The sequence below is a fragment of the Drosophila rhopaloa genome, unplaced genomic scaffold (genome assembly GCF_018152115.1).
Source record: "Drosophila rhopaloa isolate 14029-0021.01 unplaced genomic scaffold, ASM1815211v1 contig_3, whole genome shotgun sequence".
NCBI classification, from domain to species: domain Eukaryota; kingdom Metazoa; phylum Arthropoda; class Insecta; order Diptera; family Drosophilidae; genus Drosophila; species Drosophila rhopaloa.
This window is the reverse complement of record NW_025335123.1, coordinates 8811789-8830912: the sequence shown is the minus strand read 5'-3', so window position 1 is coordinate 8830912 and position 19124 is coordinate 8811789. Positions and strand designations below refer to the sequence as shown.

At 38.2% G+C, this 19124-nt stretch overlaps 3 protein-coding genes across 13 annotated transcripts; 1 reads left to right on the top strand and 2 right to left on the bottom strand.

The window, feature by feature from the left end:
- Positions 1-4245: 4245 nt before the first annotated feature.
- LOC108040103 (zinc finger protein 593 homolog) lies at positions 4246-5149 on the bottom strand. Of its 2 annotated transcripts, none has more exons than XM_017117342.2 (2): positions 5049-5149; positions 4246-4987 (listed from the first exon to the last, which is right to left on the bottom strand). In XM_017117342.2, the coding sequence occupies exon 2, from the start codon at positions 4865-4867 to the stop codon at positions 4379-4381; it is 489 nt and encodes a 162-aa protein (XP_016972831.1). In that variant the 5' UTR covers positions 4868-4987; positions 5049-5149; the 3' UTR covers positions 4246-4378. The 2 variants fall into 2 exon arrangements, with proteins under 2 accessions (XP_016972831.1, XP_016972830.1); XM_017117341.2 differs by having other exon boundaries at positions 4246-4993; positions 5049-5138.
- Positions 5150-5288: 139 nt separating this feature from the next.
- On the top strand, positions 5289-12224 carry LOC108040128 (high affinity copper uptake protein 1). 9 transcript variants are annotated; one of them, XM_017117413.2, is made up of 7 exons: positions 5344-5431; positions 5940-6027; positions 9057-9153; positions 9216-9418; positions 9476-9723; positions 10242-10271; positions 10838-12224. In XM_017117413.2, exons 3-7 carry the CDS (start codon positions 9120-9122, stop codon positions 11037-11039), a joined length of 717 nt encoding a protein of 238 aa, XP_016972902.1. In that variant the 5' UTR covers positions 5344-5431; positions 5940-6027; positions 9057-9119; the 3' UTR covers positions 11040-12224. The 9 variants fall into 9 exon arrangements, with proteins under 9 accessions (XP_016972907.1, XP_016972902.1, XP_016972908.1 ...); XM_017117414.2 differs by having other exon boundaries at positions 5386-5475; positions 5936-6027; XM_017117416.1 differs by lacking the exon at positions 5344-5431 and adding an exon at positions 5453-5475.
- Positions 12225-12600: 376 nt separating this feature from the next.
- LOC108040129 (luc7-like protein 3) lies at positions 12601-18643 on the bottom strand. 2 transcript variants are annotated; one of them, XR_001769050.1, is made up of 5 exons: positions 18258-18643; positions 17261-18198; positions 16322-16395; positions 15678-16213; positions 12601-13432 (listed from the first exon to the last, which is right to left on the bottom strand). XR_001769050.1 is itself a non-coding variant. In XM_017117423.1 (4 exons), exons 1-4 carry the CDS (start codon positions 18357-18359, stop codon positions 16023-16025), a joined length of 1305 nt encoding a protein of 434 aa, XP_016972912.1. In that variant the 5' UTR covers positions 18360-18643; the 3' UTR covers positions 15238-16022. The 2 variants fall into 2 exon arrangements, 1 of the variants encoding a protein (XP_016972912.1); XM_017117423.1 differs by lacking the exon at positions 12601-13432 and having other exon boundaries at positions 15238-16213.
- Between the last annotated feature and the right edge of the window lie 481 nt (positions 18644-19124).

Sequence of the window (19124 nt, the reverse complement as noted above, 5' to 3'; positions counted from 1 at the left end):
TCGAAAATTTTGAAAGGGGTAACATCATTAAAATGACGAAAAATCGACCCCAAAATACAAACCAAGCTGAGGACACCGATTTTTATAGAATTTAACCACAATTATTTAAAAGTATGCCACTTTAAAATCGGATGTCTGTAAGAAAAGTTATGGGTTTAAAAGTGCAGGTTTTAGGTGACTTTCCGCAAAGCCATTTTTCGGAAATTTTGAAAGGGGTAACATCATTAAAATGACGAAAAATCGACCCCAAAATACAAACCAAGCTGAGAACACAGATTTTTGGAAAATTAGGCCACGATCATTTAGAAGTATGCCACTTTAAAATCGGATGTCTGTAAGAAAAGTTATGGGTTTAAAAGTGCAGGTTTTAGGTGACTTTCCGCAAAGCCATTTTTCGAAAATTTTGAAAGGGGTAACATCATTAAAATGACGAAAAATCGACCTCAAAATACAAACCAAGCTGAGAACACAGGTTTTTGGAGAATTAGGCCACGATCATTTAGAAGTATGCCACTTTGTAATCGGATGTCTGTAAGAAAAGTTATGGGCTTAGAAGGGCAGGTTTTTGGTGACTTTTTAGCAAAGCCATTTTTCGAAAATTTTGAAAGGGGTAACATCATTAAAATGACGAAAAATCGACCTCAAAATACAAACCAAGCTGAGAACACAGATTTTTGGAGAATTAGGCCACCATCATTTAGAAGTACGCCACTTTGTAATCGGATGTCTGTAAGAAAAGTTATGGGCTTAGAAGGGCAGGATTTTGGTGACTTTTCAGCAAAGCCATTTTTCGAAAATTTTGGAAGGGGTAACATCATTAAAATGACGAAAAATCGACCCCAAAATACAAACCAAGCTGAGAACACAGATTTTTGGAGAATTAGGCCACGATCATTTAGAAGTATGCCACTTTGTAATCGGATGTCCGAAAGAAAAGTTATGGGCTTAGAAGGGCAGGATTTTGGTGACTTTTTAGCAAAGCCATTGTTCGAAAATTTTGAAAGGGGTAACATCATTAAAATGACGAAAAATCGACCTCAAAATACAAACCAAGCTGAGAACACAGATTTTTGGAGAATTAGGCCACGATCATTTAGAAGTATGCCACTTTGTAATCGGATGTCCGAAAGAAAAGTTATGGGCTTAGAAGGGCAGGATTTTGGTGACTTTTTAGCAAAGCCATTGTTCGAAAATTTTGAAAGGGGTAACATCATTAAAATGACGAAAATCGACCCCAAAATACAAACCAAGCTGAGAACACAGATTTTTGGAAAATTAAGCCACGATCATTTAGAAGTATGCCACTTTAAAATCGGATGTCTGTAAGAAAAGTTATGGGTTTAAAAGTGCAGGTTTTAGGTGACTTTTCAGCAAAGCCATTTTTCGAAAATTTTGAAAGGGGTAACATCATTAAAATGACGAAAAATCGACCCCAAAATACAAACCAAGCTGAGGACACCGATTTTTATAGAATTTAACCACAATTATTTAAAAGTATGCCACTTTGTAATCGGATGTCTGTAAGAAAAGTTATGGGCTTAGAAGGGCAGGATTTTGGTGACTTTTTAGCAAAGCCATTTTTCGAAAATTTTGAAAGGGGTAACATCATTAAAATGACGAAAAATCGACCCCAAAATACAAACCAAGCTGAGAACACAGATTTTTGGAAAATTAAGCCACGATCATTTAGAAGTATGCCACTTTAAAATCGGATGTCTGTAAGAAAAGTTATGGGTTTAAAAGTGCAGGTTTTAGGTGACATTTCAGCAAAGCCATTTTTCGAAAATTTTGAAAGGGGTAACATCATTAAAATGACGAAAAATCGACCCCAAAATACAAACCAAGCTGAGGACACCGATTTTTATAGAATTTAACCACAATTATTTAAAAGTATGCCACTTTAAAATCGGATGTCTGTAAGAAAAGTTATGGGTTTAAAAGTGCAGGTTTTAGGTGACTTTCCGCAAAGCCATTTTTCGGAAATTTTGAAAGGGGTAACATCATTAAAATGACGAAAAATCGACCCCAAAATACAAACCAAGCTGAGAACACAGATTTTTGGAAAATTAGGCCACGATCATTTAGAAGTATGCCACTTTAAAATCGGATGTCTATAAGAAAAGTTATTGGTTTAAAAGTGCAGGTTTTAGGTGACTTTTCAGCAAAGCCATTTTTCGAAAATTTTGAAAGGGGTAACATCATTAAAATGACGAAAAATCGACCTCAAAATACAAACCAAGCTGAGAACACAGATTTTTGGAGAATTAGGACACCATCATTTAGAAGTACGCCACTTTGTAATCGGATGTCTGTAAGAAAAGTTATGGGCTTAGAAGGGCAGGATTTTGGTGACTTTTTAGCAAAGCCATTTTTCGAAAATTTTGAAAGGGGTAACATCATTAAAATGCCGAAAAATCGACCCCAAAATACAAACCAAGCTGAGGACACCGATTTTTATAGAATTTAACCACAAATATTTAAAAGTATGCCACTTTGTAATCGGATGTCTGCAAGGAAAGTTATGGGCTTAGAAGGGCAGGTTTTTGGTGACTTTTTAGCAAAGCCAATTTTCGAAAATTTTGAAAGGGGTAACATCATTAAAATGCCGAAAAATCGACCTCAAAATACAAACCAAGCTGAGGACACCGATTTTTATAGAATTTAACCACAATTATTTAAAAGTATGCCACTTTGTAATCGGATGTCTGTAAGAAAAGTTATGGGCTTAGAAGGGCAGGATTTTGGTGACTTTTTAGCAAAGCCATTTTTCGAAAATTTTGAAAGGGGTAACATCATTAAAATGACGAAAAATCGACCCCAAAATACAAACCAAGCTGAGAACACAGATTTTTGGAAAATTAGGCCACGATCATTTAGAAGTATGCCACTTTAAAATCGGATGTCTGTAAGAAAAGTTATGGGTTTAAAAGTGCAGGTTTTAGGTGACTTTTCAGCAAAGCCATTTTTCGAAAATTTTGAAAGGGGTAACATCATTAAAATGACGAAAAATCGACCCCAAAATACAAACCAAGCTGAGGACACCGATTTTTATAGAATTTAACCACAATTATTTAAAAGTATGCCACTTTAAAATCGGATGTCTGTAAGAAAAGTTATGGGTTTAAAAGTGCAGGTTTTAGGTGACTTTCCGCAAAGCCATTTTTCGGAAATTTTGAAAGGGGTAACATCATTAAAATGACGAAAAATCGACCCCAAAATACAAACCAAGCTGAGAACACAGATTTTTGGAAAATTAGGCCACGATCATTTAGAAGTATGCCACTTTAAAATCGGATGTCTGTAAGAAAAGTTATGGGTTTAAAAGTGCAGGTTTTAGGTGACTTTTCAGCAAAGCCATTTTTCGAAAATTTTGAAAGGGGTAACATCATTAAAATGACGAAAAATCGACCTCAAAATACAAACCAAGCTGAGAACACAGATTTTTGGAGAATTAGGACACCATCATTTAGAAGTACGCCACTTTGTAATCGGATGTCTGTAAGAAAAGTTATGGGCTTAGAAGGGCAGGATTTTGGTGACTTTTCAGCAAAGCCATTTTTCGAAAATTTTGAAAGGGGTAACATCATTAAAATGACGAAAAATCGACCCCAAAATACAAACCAAGCTGAGAACACAGATTTTTGGAGAATTAGGCCACGATCATTTAGAAGTATGCCACTTTGTAATCGGATGTCCGAAAGAAAAGTTATGGGCTTAGAAGGGCAGGATTTTGGTGACTTTTTAGCAAAGCCATTGTTCGAAAATTTTGAAAGGGGTAACATCATTAAAATGACGAAAAATCGACCCCAAAATACAAACCAAGCTGAGAACACAGATTTTTAGAGAATTTAACCACAATCATTTAAAAGTATGCCTTTTTGTAATCGGATGTCTATAAGAAAAGTTATGGGCTTAGAAGGGCAGGTTTTTGGTGCCTTTTTAGCAAAGCCATTTTTCGAAATCTTTGAAAGGTGTAACATCATTAAAATGACGAAAAATCGACCCCAAAATACAAACCAAGCTGAGAACACAGATTTTTGGAGAATTAAGCCACGATAATTTAGAAGTATGCCACTTTAAAATCGGATGTCGGAAAGAAAAGTTATGGGCTTAGAAGTGCAGGTTTTAGGTGACTTTTCAGGAAAGCCATTTTTCGATGATAGAAATGACGAAAAATCGGCCTACATTCTTTTGAAATGTATACAGATTTTAAGCAGGTTTTTATATTAAAAACATATAAACAGATTTATATATGAAACAATAGTTATATTTATAGTAAGCAATTGAAAGAAAACATAGTTTTAAAGGGGAAGGAAAGAGTCCATTCCCCGGAGGACTTAACACTAAGCTAGATCAGAGCACAGGGTTACTATTCCATTTAGGTTTCCATCTTCTCGGCTTTCTTGCGCTTCGTTTTGGATGTGGATGGGGATTCAGCGGCATCTGTACCTTCCGGGACCTCCTCCACACGAATCCTCTTGCCGGCAACCACATCCTCCTTGGAGGGCTGTGTTTCCATGGCCCTCTTCTTGGGCTTCACGAAGCTGCCACGTCCCGCGGCGCGTTCCGCCTCCTCGATGCTGTAGGGCTCGACTTCCAGGGCCTTGAGCCGCCTTTTGTGCACCTTGGTGCGGAAATGGGCCTGCATGGCGGTGTCGTCTATGAAGTACTTGGCGCAGTGGACACAATAGAACTGGGCGAATCCCGGCTTGTCCAGATCCACATTCTGATTTATGAGCTCACCGCTCTTGGTGCGCAGATCATCATCAATCTGGTCCAGATCACGACGACGATTACGCACACGCCATCTTCTTTGCAAATGGGTATCCCCATAGTGCATCTTCTTACGCTTCGTTACCATTCCCATTTTGCTGTTTTTTTTAAATTATTACTTGAGCAAAAAAAAAAAAAAACGTTTGTTTTGGCACGTGTTTTGGTTGCAAGTGTCTATTTAGCTGAAGTAAGTTGTATAGAGTTTTTCTATATCCTGTAACTAATCAAATCAATAAAATGGTATTTAAAACAATTAACTGTACTGAAAATTATACCTTTTTAAACTAACTAAACAAGATTCTTTAATTTTAAGAAATTTAATGCGCACAAAACAATGGCAATCTAGCGATAACTCAAAAATATCGATAGACACAATACCAAAGGTGTGTACACACTGGCTCGCAGCTGTTAGGATTTTTATTAAATAAATACTAGAAAGTTAAAATGAAATAACAAAAATGTATTTACTCATAAGTTTTAATTCCAATTAATTTACTTGTTTATCAACTTTAGCTGCTTTAAGCATACACATTTAAACTAATGTATATGTCATTTTTTAGTGCCTTTTTGTATCCAGTGCACTTTTAAATTAAAATAACATATGTTCGCTAATAGTTCATCAACAATCGTGCGAACAAGTTGTCTGCGGGCGGACGTGGTGCGCATTTTGTTTTGTTTTTATTTATTTCCGCAGGAAGTATAGTAAGCCTGGCCTGCAGTTTTATATCCCTGCAAAAGTTTAATAGATAAAGTGCAATTGATTAAAAAACGAGTGGGGGAAACAAACGCACACCCATAAACTCGCGCACACACATGTGCGATTGGATAACACTGTGAAATGGATCGGGTCTTACACTTGCAAAAAACGATTGAAGCAATTATAGCAATTGTTTTTGTTGTTTGAGATGCTGCAGCCGGCTATTGCTATCTCTTTTGTTCGCAAAGCTTAGCATTTGTATATCATGTATGTGCGTTCGGCTGGGATTTTGTGCAAAAAGCCAGAACAACAACAAAGTAATAAACAGAAACTCTGATTGCGGATAAAAGGGCGGTGGGGAGCGGAATAAGTAGGGGGGTTAAAAGGGAGAGGGACAGCTGCTGCAACCATTGTACTAAACAATTGTTGGTTTATTGGCATTTATTGTTGACTCTCTGTTTTAAGCTAGACATTCCGTTGAATTCACTACTTAAACCGGCACTATTACAACATTATTACATCTAGAGCAGCAGCAACGACTTGCCCCGCCAATTACTGTAAGTAACGTAAAACAAAAGAAAGAACAAATAATAATAATACCTTTTAACAGAACAAGAACAAGAAGAGCCTAACAACTCTTATCGATAATCAGCGATTGCATTCCGATTGTGATTATCAGTTGAAATTGCTTATCAGTCAATTACAAGCATAATTAACCGACTATCTGTGTGTGTGTGTGCTTTGATTGATATACGAATTTAGATCAACAAACTCTCTCTTCCTCTCTTTGTCTCTCTTTTCACTATGATATAACAGCTCCCCATCCCCGCCCTCAAAAAAAAAACGTACGCACTAAACGAAAATAAATGCTCTCGCTCTCTTATTTGTTTTTGTAATATATGCCAGTCACGATTTGACATTTCGCAAAGGTGAGAATGTGAAGTAAAAAGGATTGAGATTTCTTGCACTAACATCGTTCAAAAAGATCAGCTGATAAACCATATGTCCATGCAATTACACAGAAAAAAAATGTAAATCGATATATAATTCATTTCAATCTGATGAGTTGAAAGATATTCCAATAAAAATTATATATTTTTTTTAATATAAATGTAATAAAAAATGTTAAAGCTTAACTTTCTTTTATTAAAAAAAAATTGTAAGTTTTTTTTTGATATTGTACACTTAAATTTAACCTGTGTAAAATGTTTGTCTGTATAATTAAATCCAACTTGCAATTCTTATTCGAATCGGGCTAATTTTTTTTCTACGTAGCGGGATGGAATTGCTAATGCAAGCGACTAAAAGCGAGAGTGTTAGAGAGAGGGAGGGAGATAAAAAGAGAGAGACGTCCAACCGGTTTAGTCTTTCGTTAGTTTTAGATATTTAGTTATCAGAGGCGCATTAAAGGGGGATTCAGCTCACACCCCCAGAAACTCTCATAATAATAGACTATGCAAAGGAATAGCCTATTATTTTGGGGGGTTACACAGAAACCACAAACTTTTAGACCAAACAAACTCTAGCTTTAAAATAAATATTTTCTTAAAGATAAGGAAACTTAAATTAAAATATTGTTGAGTTGACTGTAGATGAATAGATCAAAAAATTACAACAAAAAGCTAATTAAATGAATTCCAAAACCCTTTGACCACTTTTATTAAGTTTAATTTATTTAAAGATTATCAAGTCTAAAAGTATCTATATTTTTATCATAATGAGCATTTACATTTTAGTTTAGATCTAAATAATTTGATGTACATTTTCTTTTATGATATAAATTTAACATTATTAACTTTTTATTTGTAAGATGTTTGATTAAAAAATACCCCTGAAAATGTTTTAAGTAGCCACCACTGTTCAATAGATATTGCAAAATCGAAAAACCATTGCTGCATCCAAGAGTAGTAATTATGTTTTGTATGTTCTCTTTTGACGTGTTATTTTGAAAGTCTCTGGTTTCCGTATCAATCTTTGACTGCCTAGAAATACCGTAACAAAGCTAATTTTCCTTTCGTTTGGGCCAAAAAAAAAACCAACCAACCAGTTGACCAGTTGTGCCAGTCCAGTTCAGTTGGATCACTATTGAGTCCATCGCTCCAAGGCTAAACCATTCCATTCCCCACCAGATCACATAAAGAGGTTTTAAACGTGAAATTAAGCTCGGCACTGCACTCGACTACTTATTTGTATAAAGATTTCGCCGCTCAGAATAAGAAGAATTCCAGAGAAACGGGTTTTACATCGGGTATTCTAGACACGAGTGTTTCTAACGCTTCGTTGTGGTTTTGCTATTTATTTTTTATAAATGAGATTAATTTCAAAAAAAGAGGGGAGGAGTACGTGTTTTAACGTTTCAATACAATCTGCGAGTGTGTTCGTTTGCGTTTTTCCCGCAGCTTCATTATAATTCAATATTACTGAATATTAACTTGTGAAATAATTAGTTGAACTTTGGGTTTTTTTTAACGGTGTGTGAACTAAATCTGTTTTATTTCAAATAATAAGAGGTTAGAGGTTTCTTAGTGTCCCTGACCTCGTATCAGTTGGCATTTTTGTGCCCCAACCGCACTTCCTGCATATCAGAACTTTTTTGCCTTGCATGCCACAAGTGGCTCGAACATATTTTCCTGATTACTTTTGTAAAGCGGTCGCAGCACCTTATCACTAAACTACGATATGAACTAAACACTCGATTGCGGTGAACCACAGAGACAAACAAAAGTTCAACAAAAAAATACAAAACAGGCAGAAGTCACTGAAGTACCCAGCTTGATTCGTCTGTTTTAATTCAGGTTCGTAGTGTTCCCAATTGCAGAAGTGGAACAGCAGTTGGAGGAGTAGCAGGCGCCCCATTATAATCCAGGTTAATCCAAGGTCAGGCGTGAGTCGGGGGAAAGTGGGCGGTACGGTTTCCTCTTTATCCGGTGGGTGGGGCACGTGGAGTTATGTCTGGTATTTTCATTTCACTCGCACTTCATTCCCTCATTTCGCATTTAGCATTCCTTTCAAAGATGTGAAAGGGAAAGAGCGGAGGTTGGACTGTTCGGAGATTGACTTTCTAATTGAAATAATGGTTTGAATGGGACTTAGGTTGGGCAGCTGACCCAAAACACACTCTCAAAGCAACCTTTCGATATATGTATGTCGAAATTTTATCTTATGTCTAAGATTATGGCTATATGGATGGCTATATGAAAATATTTTATGCATTAATAAAAACATTTTAAAAAGATCGCAATAACCATGAGCTTTAGTGATAACTTTATAATATATTTATTTGTTTAAGTTTTGTGCCTTTCATTTGGCAATATTGATCTTTAAAACAAGATAGAGTTTTGGAAACACATATTTGGTATTGCAAAGTTTTGATCTCAATCTTAAATTCTTTAAAATTCTATATCAACGAATGTCAAATATTAAGCTACGTACCTAATAGAGGTACGAAATTACTAAAGCATCACAACGTATGGTAAACATTATTTTCCTGATCTATTATTTTGCCCGCAGTTATACGTACATTGTTTATTGTTCACTTACGAGCGGCAATCATTTAATGCGACTTTCACTTCATTCTCCTCCGCAGTCATTAATCGCAGATCCACAGAAGAATCGAGCGCAGTAAGAAGACAAACCTCCAGCAGCAGCTATGGACCACGCCCATCACAGTGCAGCCGGTGTTGGTGGGTTTGGGTTTGGATACATCCGTTTGATCCGTTTCTGAGCACTCCTTGATAATTCACAGATCACTCGATGATGCATCACGACCATGCGGGTATGCATCACGATCACAGCGGAATGGGAGCTGCAACTGTTACACCTGATCCTGCATCCATGTTTGACCTGATTCCCGACACCAACGATTTGCATGCGGCCCACGCGGGTCACGCAGTTCACAACCACGGCGGTGGGTCTGGCACGGGAATGGAGCACATGATGCCCATGGCGGTAGGAGAACATATTCCAATGGGAAACACCCTCTCATTACCCATTTAACATCCACAGTTCCACTTTGGATACGACGAGACAATCCTGTTCTCCTGGTGGCACATCGAAACGGTGGCCGGTTTGGTGGGCTCCATGATTGCCATTTTCCTGCTGGCGCTGATGTACGAAGGTCTGAAGTACTACCGGGAGTATCTGTTCTGGAAGACGTACAATCTGCTGGAATATCGTCCGGTTACGGGGCCGCAGCGAAATCCGGAGGCGCCGCGTATACCATCGCCAGCGGCCGCAGCTCCCTCGCCCGTGCAGTGAGTTCCGGAGCTTTGCTTTTGATTACCCATTATCCATTATCCAAAGGGGCGGATTTTCTTCCCCTTTAGAGTTACAGCATGCTTTTTGCCCTCACCCCTGGCCTTAGCTTTGTATCTACTGTATCCGTACTTGTTGTATATATTAATCTTAATGCTTTCTTCTTTCTTCTCGTTTCGTTTTCGTTGCCGTTACCCGTTAAATCGTTTAAATCCGTACCGCTACTGCCCCATCCTGCTCCATCAATATATATCTACATATCATCAATGGGCGCCGCTCTTCATTTGTAAATTGATCCATCACAAATACTCAATATCAAAAACCAAATTCATACCGTTCTGCCTCGCTTCGCCTCGCCTCGATTCGTTAATTTTTGTATAATTGATTATGTGATTCACGCGACCGTAATTGAAATAATTGTAACTCAAATCTGATTCTGTATCTGCATCTGCATCCGCGAATCGCATCCGCAATCGTGTGGTGTCCCCCCCGGCACGCTTCGATCGATCCTTTTTAGATACGTGGGCGAAGTTGTGCACAAGCAACCGTAAGTATCGCTCCATATCCCCCCATTTGCCCACCCCAAACAACCAATATGTATTCCCACCAGTCCCTGTATAATCTGTATGCCTCACTTAAGTTTGCGTTAATTTCCAATTTCGTTGGCTATCTGATATGTCCGTCCATCCGGCAATTAATGGGAAAAAACTCATAGCAGCTGTTGCTCGGTACTCCATTTCCCCTTATCGGTTTTCAAATTGCCGTTTAATTTGTACAGATATCTGGAAGAAAATATATAATATTACACTTGGTTACACACCTGTAAACAACACACAGTAGTTCAAGTTGAAAATTAGTTTAGAACCTAACCCTAATTTATTGGTAGCTTAATCTAACAATGCAACTTTAGAGCAGGACAACCCCAATGACCAACACGAAGCCCCGAAGGATCAGCGCTATACATATAGTCTATTTTGTATTGTTTTATACCGTTTTGTTCTGTTCTGATTTTTGTGACGTTCAGTTATGTACTTTCTGTTGTCCTGCTAATTTTCTATAAATATCTGGATGGTTTCGCTGAAACTTAACGTAAATCTTTCAATTGCTGTATAGACCTTCGATGCTGTCGGTTAACCACCTGCTCCAGACACTGCTGCATGTGATCCAGGTGACTTTATCCTTCCTGCTCATGCTGATCTTCATGACCTACAACGTGTGGCTCTGCCTGATGGTTGTCCTCGGCGCCGCCGTTGGATACTTCCTGTTCTGCTGGAAAAAGTCGGTAATCGTTGACGTCACCGAGCACTGTCACTAACAGAGGACCACCGAAAGCCTCAGTCGCCGATGTCTCACGGAGGCGGACGCGGAGGAGGAGCAGCTGTCCATCTAAACGGAAGGCGGAGGCGTTGGTGCTAAGCTGGAATTCCCGGAAGCTCTCATCCCCACAGAAAACACACTTCTATACCCCTGCCACTTGCTACTCTCTGGGTATTAGCCCCATAACTAACTTTTAAGCTAGTTAAAACGATGCGGCGGCAGTCTGCACAGAATATCAAAACCATTCAAACTCCGTCAGTCGCTGCATCGTTTACAAATAACTTTAAATCCCGACATCAAGATCAACTGTGTAAAAGGCCCGTTCGCAGGGATTTGAGGGCATTCGTTTTAAGTCGAAAGTGTATAGTATAAAAAAGAACAAATTGAGCGACAGGCGAGCGAATTGTATAAAGTTAAGCAATGCAAATATAATTGTTTTCTGTTGGTACTCAATCTATGTTCGCAGGATTCCTCCAAAAGCATATATTTTTTTTACATTATTATTATATACCATTTTGTATCCTTATTAAAAGATTATGATTATTATTATTTGGTAATAAAATCCATTCTTTTTTATATTTCACTTCTGTTTGTTAGCCCCCACAAAAGACATTTTTGTTAACATTGGCTTCCTTATGAAATGTTGTACGGTTTGCGAATGTGCTCCAGTGCGTTTCAAAAGAGTAATTTGGTTGCGGAAAAATGGGCATATCCCCGAAAATCCCAATTAAGATGGTTGACATTGATGTTAAACTTGCATTTACGTGTTTCAAAAACAACTGACATTACTTTGGGCTTGATAATTGTTACAGCTTTTTAAACACTATCATCTAATTAATTTTAATGTGTTCCATTATTTTCACAACGTATATTTAATAGTTGTCTGGACTCGAAAATTACGGATTGCAAAAACAGGCGTTAGGCTCATTAATTGTTTGCTCAACTCGAAAACGGCTGCTGTAAATTGCTTTCCTAAATGAACGCAATAGACTTTCAAACCATGTCTTAAAATGAGTTACTTTCCCGAAACGCACTGTATCCAGCATAGCGTACATAAATAGATATTGTAGATATTAAACTAAATGCAAATACATACAGTAAACGGAAACAAATTTATAAATATTATTATTAAATCTACTTATACATTAATAAATATACAAGCAGAATATTGTTATAACCGAAATGGAACCAGTCTTTGAAATATAAAGTTTTGGGAAGGGAAACATGGGTTATTATTTTAAAGCGAAATTTAACAAAAATTATATAGTTTTTAGTTTTGATTACCTTAATACCATGTGCAACATATTGACAGGATAAATATAAATATATTTTTTTAAAGCGAAATTTAACAAAAATTATATAGTTTTTAGTTTTGATTACCTTAATACCATGTGCAACATATTGACAGGATAAATATAAAGTAATGTGTTGTTAAAAAAAAACATACTTTAAAAAATTTAATACCGTTTACCTTGCTTGATCTTATTTATGATCTTTAATTATTTATTTACCTAGGAAAGGTAAAAATAATGATTATAAAGAAAACAACAGATTTGATCTTATATTGTGGATTTACTTTGATCTTTATTAGAAAATTATTGCGAGTCTCTCGATAGAATGTTGTATCCTTACTCATATCGTAATTCATAATTAAAAACATCTTTACATGACTACAGGCGATTGATCAAATTTTATTGATTGGTTACACTATACTTAATTTCGTAATTTTTTTAAACTCTTACTTGCCCGATGGGAATTCAATTCAATTGATTAATTTGCTAGTTGATCGTTGTAACAAAAAACGGGGTTGATGGATTAGTGGATGGGATCAAGGTTTTTTTGTGTTGAGGTCCTTGCAGGAAAGGGGATAAGGAGCTCATTTTGTGGGAACACTAAACTTAAGCGGCCCATACATTAATTTATGTACGGTTCAAATGATTCAATATTTAACTGACAACTCGCGCGTCTTCGATTACGATATTAAGATCGAAGGATGGGTGGAGTAATGGATAGTGGAGTTATAATATAATATAGTTATAAGTAGATGAGAGAAATTGAAATTCACCTCGTTTGTATCATGCCTAATACAGTTCTACACGAGTGTCTCTTTCTGCCTTCTCTTTCACTCTTCTCTCTCTTTCTCTGATCACTGATCGTTCGTTGATCGCCGATTGATGATCGTTGATTTTGGATTACGGATTACGGATTACGGATTACGGCCGCCTTGTCTGTCGTGAAGAAACATTTATGTGGGGAGGTGTGGCATAGAAGTTACCTGGTTGGTTCTTCTTTCTATATATACATATATATATCTCTCTCTCTCCCTCTCTTTATATATATCTCTCTCATTCATTTCTACATTTTAGGGTTACGTTCTTCAGTTGGCGGCTCCTGGAATATGTTTGCAGAGAAAAAAATGTGAGTTAAGTGAGCCAGATTAAAAGTTTGGGGGCGGTAGAAATTGGGTAGCGTAGCTTAGACTAATTTCGAGCTGATCGTGTAAATAGATTTATAGATTCAGAGTTCATTTAAGTGTGTTTTTTATTATTTAGCGTGGCACGAACAGTACAGAACATACATCTACGATGGGTTCGTCTTTTGGCTCTGGACAGCGATTCAACCTACGGCTGATCGGGCCACATCAAAAAAATAGTCTTAACATATCATAATTTGGGAGGGTCGGGGGTCAGTCACAATTTACCTGTTGGTGAAGAGGAGGGGAACATGAACATACACTTGTGTATGGGTATAGGAACTCTCGCCCTCTCTGTCTGTGCTCTGTTTGCTGTCTCCCTCTGCTCTGCCTATCCTTGTGTTTTTATTGATTATAATTTAATTCGATTTAGCAATTCAATTACCTCGTGGTTTTTCGTAGGTGTCTTGGAATCTTGGCTTGAAGATTTCGCTGGGGTTAGTTTTTTTATCTTAAGAAATACGATAGTGCAGGGTGAAGGGAGGATGGGAGGGGCAGTACACCACAACAATGAAATAAGGATCCAAAAAAAGGGAACATTGAGATACGACGGCAAGCCGACGCCTTAAGATCCCTCTTCAAATTAGGCACTTTTTAACTACTTTAAACTTGGTATTTTTTAATTTGGGAAACATAAACAATATGTCATGATAATAAGGTTTCTTAAACTCCTGACAGTTATCAATTATTTTTTAAAATGTGATACAAAATACATAGATACAATAAAGATCTTGAAGTTCTGGCAAACAATAATTAAAGCAAATACTATTCATTAATGATTTCTATAATAATTATGTAACTTATTTAGCTCAAAAATCTTTGGAAAGGGATCATCGGTTGGTTGGGTTCATCGATTGATCAAATGTACCTGCAATCTGTCACTCAGTAGTAGCTCCTTTCACTTTCTTACTTTCACAGTCCGTCACTTTTTATTTTTTGGATTCTGGCCAAGGTACTACGACTACGTACCTCCACTTGGGAGCTCGAACCCATCCCATCGCACACAAATGACCCAGCAACCCAGTCGCCAAGTCAAGCCAAAGGAACATGCAGTACCAGTCGCTCTCTCTAAGTCACTCTATATAGTACTATATATACATTTATGGATTATGGTATATGGTTTATGGCGTGTGTACTCGTGTTTTCGGGGGTGTGTGGGTGTGCCGGGGGGATTGCATGGAATGCGTGTATCTGTTTCTGTTGGGTTAATTAAGCGCAAAGAGATAACAGTAAGGCTTGGTAAATACCTGTTTCAGTCACTGTCCCACTCACAATTTCAAGGAAAACGTCCAAAGAACGCTCCGTATCGCCCTAATCCTCTGCCTATCTCTTGCTCGTAACGATATCATATGTGCATATATATGTAGGTATAAACCGGATGGTGGAACGCTTTGCAAAATCTCTCTTAGAAATTCATTGATCTGTATAACAAATTAAACCTAAACCTGACTTAAACTGCGTAATGGAAACAGTCTAAAACACTATGTTATTTAACAATAATTATTATAAGTACACTATAGAAGCACTCAAAAATTAACCATAGCCTAAGATATTGTGTATTGTATTCAAACGGCATTCTTTTGATATTTTCCATAGGCACAAGAATTAAAAACAAAAAAAGGTTAAATGACGTTTTTTTTTCAAATAAATTGCGCTTTTATCAAATATCATAGGTTAATACTTTGAAAAAATATATATACAGAAACAAATGAAAGCAGATGAATTCATAAATTTTGTATCCTTTGCGAAGGTAAAAACTTCAATTTTATTTATTATTGTAGCATTTAAAAATATTAAATTTTAAAGAGGTTGTATTTCTTTAATCAAAGAAACAAATTGGTTTTAGTGTTTTAAGAACTGAAGCAGCATTATATACCATAAACAATAATATAAAATTAATTTTAAAATACCAATTCCCATCTACAGCTTAAAGGGTCACTTCGTAGGTCCGTCTGTTTATTTAAAAAGGACCTGGCCTTCGTGAAATCCTTGAAAAGATGTTAGCCCAACTGGGTACACACATTGAGGGGGGCGTGTGTGTACACGGATATAGATCGATTTATAGTCGAGTTATGGTACGAAACGAGTATGTCTACAGAATGTGGAGTGGCACAATGGCGCCGGAGTGTTACTTTTTACTGGTTTATCAAGTGTTCGACTCACCTCAGCGCACTCGTTCTTGCCAGCTCAGATACTGTTTCTTTTTTACTGTTTTTTATACATATTACTTTGAAAATTGTGTTAATGATTTTTGTTTTTTTTTTGGGGTACCTCGATGCTGCCGTCTTTCGCCACGGCAGCTGCAGCTTACGGATTATGGATTTGCGAACACATAAGACTGAAGACTGCAGATGGACGAGAGATTGTGTTCTGTTGGTCTTGATCATATTTAGTTGTGTAGTTTCGTTTTCGGGCTTTGGGAACAGCTCCTGACTTTCTGCTTATGATTCTATGCGTCATTTACTTGTAGTGTTTGCTTTTCACTTGGTATATTTCTGTTTTTGGTCTCTAGTAGCGGCTGCGACTCCGACTGCGGCAATGTCGCTCGCGACTGTCGTGGCGGTAGTGATTATGGTTGTGATTGTGGTGGCTCCGGTTGCTTCGGTTGCCACCACCGCCGCCTCCTCCACCTCCGCCTCCTCCTCCGCCGCCACTGCGCGAGTATGAGTGATGAGAGCTGTGGTGCGACTTATGGTGATCTGGAACAATAAAGTTATGGTTTAGAAAAGCTGGTGTGCCGTGTGCAAGTGCAAGCGCGACCCTGGTCTCCAAAAACGAATCGGAGAGCTGGTGTCGTGGGGACTTACGGTGACGCCGATCCGAGGGCTGACGATTCTGGACATAGTCGCGACTCCGTTCCCGGTATTCGTTGCGTGGCTCGCTAAAGAATCCAAAAAGAGGAAAATTAGTGATAAGCGAGGATAAAATATGCTGAATTCATAAATACTTGAGGTACAGCCAAGTCGTAATTAACAAAAATATCTCTTAGCATTATTACTATAGGTATAGAGAACACTGAAATTCATATCCAATATTTTATGCACCTATGTTTAAAAACAATAAAATAAAGGATCCTTAATGAGAAATGGATGTGATTTAATAAAAACAAACTGGTACAAAACTATACGAATTATTAATTATACTTAGCAGGTTTACATAAAGGTAGGATTCCCAAAAGTTTACTACACTAGGCAGGACTGTTTATATTCGTATATAAAAACTATTATTTTATGTATGGGATTCTATGACATCATATCGTATTAAAAAGCATCTAGTCAATTTGCATTCAGTAGCCATGTGATATAATAATCCCAAAGTAAACAAACTTAGCAGCATTACTCATAGTCACATTGAACGGCAATCTGCCAAGTTTGTTGTAATTAACTAGGAAAAGATCAAATGAATTCTTGTTTTCGATTGTTTCTATAGGATATAGGGTCTGACATGTCTGGATTAGCTGAATAACATGCACAATCTTTTTTTTTAATATTTGACTTTCAAATACTTCCATGCTGAAGTACTCGCGATTTGTTATGCATACAAAATAAGCACTATTGGTCCAGTCTATAAAAGATGAAATTGTTTTTAATGTAATATAAACCTGATGGTCAAAGCTTTTAATGAACCAAATTTATTTACTATAAGCTAATAAGTGATTTGTTATCATTAATGGACTCTGCTTCTAAAACTTGACATTAAAAGTCCAATGGCTAAAAAATATATTTGAATCCCAATTATATACTTACCGCCTGTTGTCGTAGGAGTGGAAACGCTGCACTCGGCACTCCCGCCGCCGTCGATCTTCTTGCTCGCGCTCCTTTTGCCGCGCATCGTTGATCTCGGCCACCGCGTTACGCAGCTTGGAGTACCCCAAATGCTGTTTGCCCATCAAATGGTCCTCGATCCGCTGCTGTGCATCCCCAACGATCAGGAAGGCCCCGCAGATCTCGCAGACCTTCATCTGTTTTTCGGGCAGAGCATCGTGCGTCCAGCCAGCCGCCTTGCTTTCGGTCTTCTCCGCTTTGTCATCACTGGCTGTTCCAGTTGATTCTCCCTCCTCCGCAGGAGTACCTCCTGCTGCTGCTGCCGAACTTGGAGCAGCCTCTGGAGCTTCATCACTAGTAATGGCGGCCGCAGGAAGTGTGTTTGTGGTTTCCTCGCTGGGATTTGAGACAGGACTGCTAAGCGCCGGCTGCAGCTCATCATCCGGTGGCCTGGTCAAGCTAATGCTGCTGATAGCCTTGTGATTGGCCTCGTGCTGCTGAACCAGTTGCTCCTTCTCCTCCTTGAGCTCCTCGCACAGGGTCATCAGATCCTGCGCCTGGTCCACGTCTCCACGAATGCCCGCTTCTTCTGCTTCGGAGAGAAGCTTATTGATTCTGGCATTAAGGTTGGCCAGTTGCTCCTGGTGCCTGCTCAAAGGAGCCGGAGCATTGGGCTGATCCCTTTGCATTAGGAGCAAGCGCTGCTTGCCCTTTTGAATCTTTCGATCGACATCGTGCAGCATGACGTTGCAAAACCGGAGGAACTCATCTTCATATTGGCGTTTCCTTTGCGAAGGACGAGCATCTTCATAGAGGTGACGGGCCTCCTCGTCGTGGATGCGGGCGCAGGGTCCCAGATCCGCGCGGGTATTTATAAACAGATCATGTGGGCAAAACTTTACGTTGTAGAATTGGCAGAACTGAGGGCAAAATATACATTATTAGGTGGTTCCCCAGGATGTAAACTCGAAAACCTCACCTCTGGATCCTCCCAGTTGACCTTGGCGCCCGCCTCCGAGGGATGAAGGTTCCGATTCCTGCCCATCAGCTCATCGAGCATTTGCCTGGCGGCGTCCACCATTTTCCGAGACTTCCTTGTCTTTGGGTTCCTCAATTCAAGGGGTAAACTGTAGAGGGGGTGGTGGAGCAAAGCGGTGCAAGTAGTCCAATCCAAGTGATGCTTCCGATTCCAGTGGTGCCGCACCCACTTTTATGGCCTGGATGGTGCCTGCGGACAGGTGCAGGCACTTAGAACACGTGTAGAAAGCTCTTTTACCGACAATTTCGCCAAAAAGAATCAATAAAATTCACGAAATAAAATTCGTGTGGTATTGAATTTGTGCAGCGCAGTGTGACCGTCGCGGTACTTCGCGAAAATCAACGGTACAAAGACATCGCGAACCGCAAATGCGCCATTTGAAGAGTTTTTGAAAAAAGTTTAACTGTAAGCTCATCTTAAAATTTTTTTAAAATCGCTAATTATATGGCTGTGAGAGAGTTTATGAAAACATATAATTAGTTCTTTAGATTTTCTGCAAATTCCCATCGCTTTCCACTTGTATCAAAGTCTTGTATGAGGACTTAAATTATAAAAGAATTCTTAAGCTTCTTGTTGTTTGACGATATGTTTGTATATCATTTGGTGAACGGAAAAATGTCAGAAATTTGATAATTTTGACAAATGCTTAAGTGACCAGAAATTTTAATGTTTTGTCTTGCTAAAACTTCCCTAATTTAAACGTATTTTATTGTCAAATCAAAACATTAAATTTTTTATAATTTGTAGCAACAGATAAATTCAAAATATTATATCATGAAGTGATTACATATATATAAGACCTAATCC

Bases quoted from the DNA above. Each gene is read 5' to 3' on its own strand.
- LOC108040128 (XM_017117418.1), top strand. From the start codon at position 9,120: ATGGACCACGCCCATCACAGTGCAGCCGGTGTTG. The intron at 9,419-9,475 runs GTAGGAGAACAT...TAACATCCACAG, and splicing joins AGCACATGATGCCCATGGCG to TTCCACTTTGGATACGACGA. The intron at 9,724-10,241 runs GTGAGTTCCGGA...GATCCTTTTTAG, and splicing joins GCAGCTCCCTCGCCCGTGCA to ATACGTGGGCGAAGTTGTGC.
- LOC108040103 (XM_017117342.2), bottom strand. From the start codon at position 4,867: ATGGGAATGGTAACGAAGCGTAAGAAGATGCACTATGGGGATACCCAT.
- LOC108040129 (XM_017117423.1), bottom strand. From the start codon at position 18,359: ATGGTGGACGCCGCCAGGCAAATGCTCGATGAGCTGATGGGCAGGAAT. The intron at 18,199-18,257 runs GTGAGGTTTTCG...TTTTGCCCTCAG, and splicing joins TCAACTGGGAGGATCCAGAG to TTCTGCCAATTCTACAACGT. The intron at 16,396-17,260 runs GTAAGTATATAA...TGGATTCTTTAG, and splicing joins CACTCCTACGACAACAGGCG to CGAGCCACGCAACGAATACC.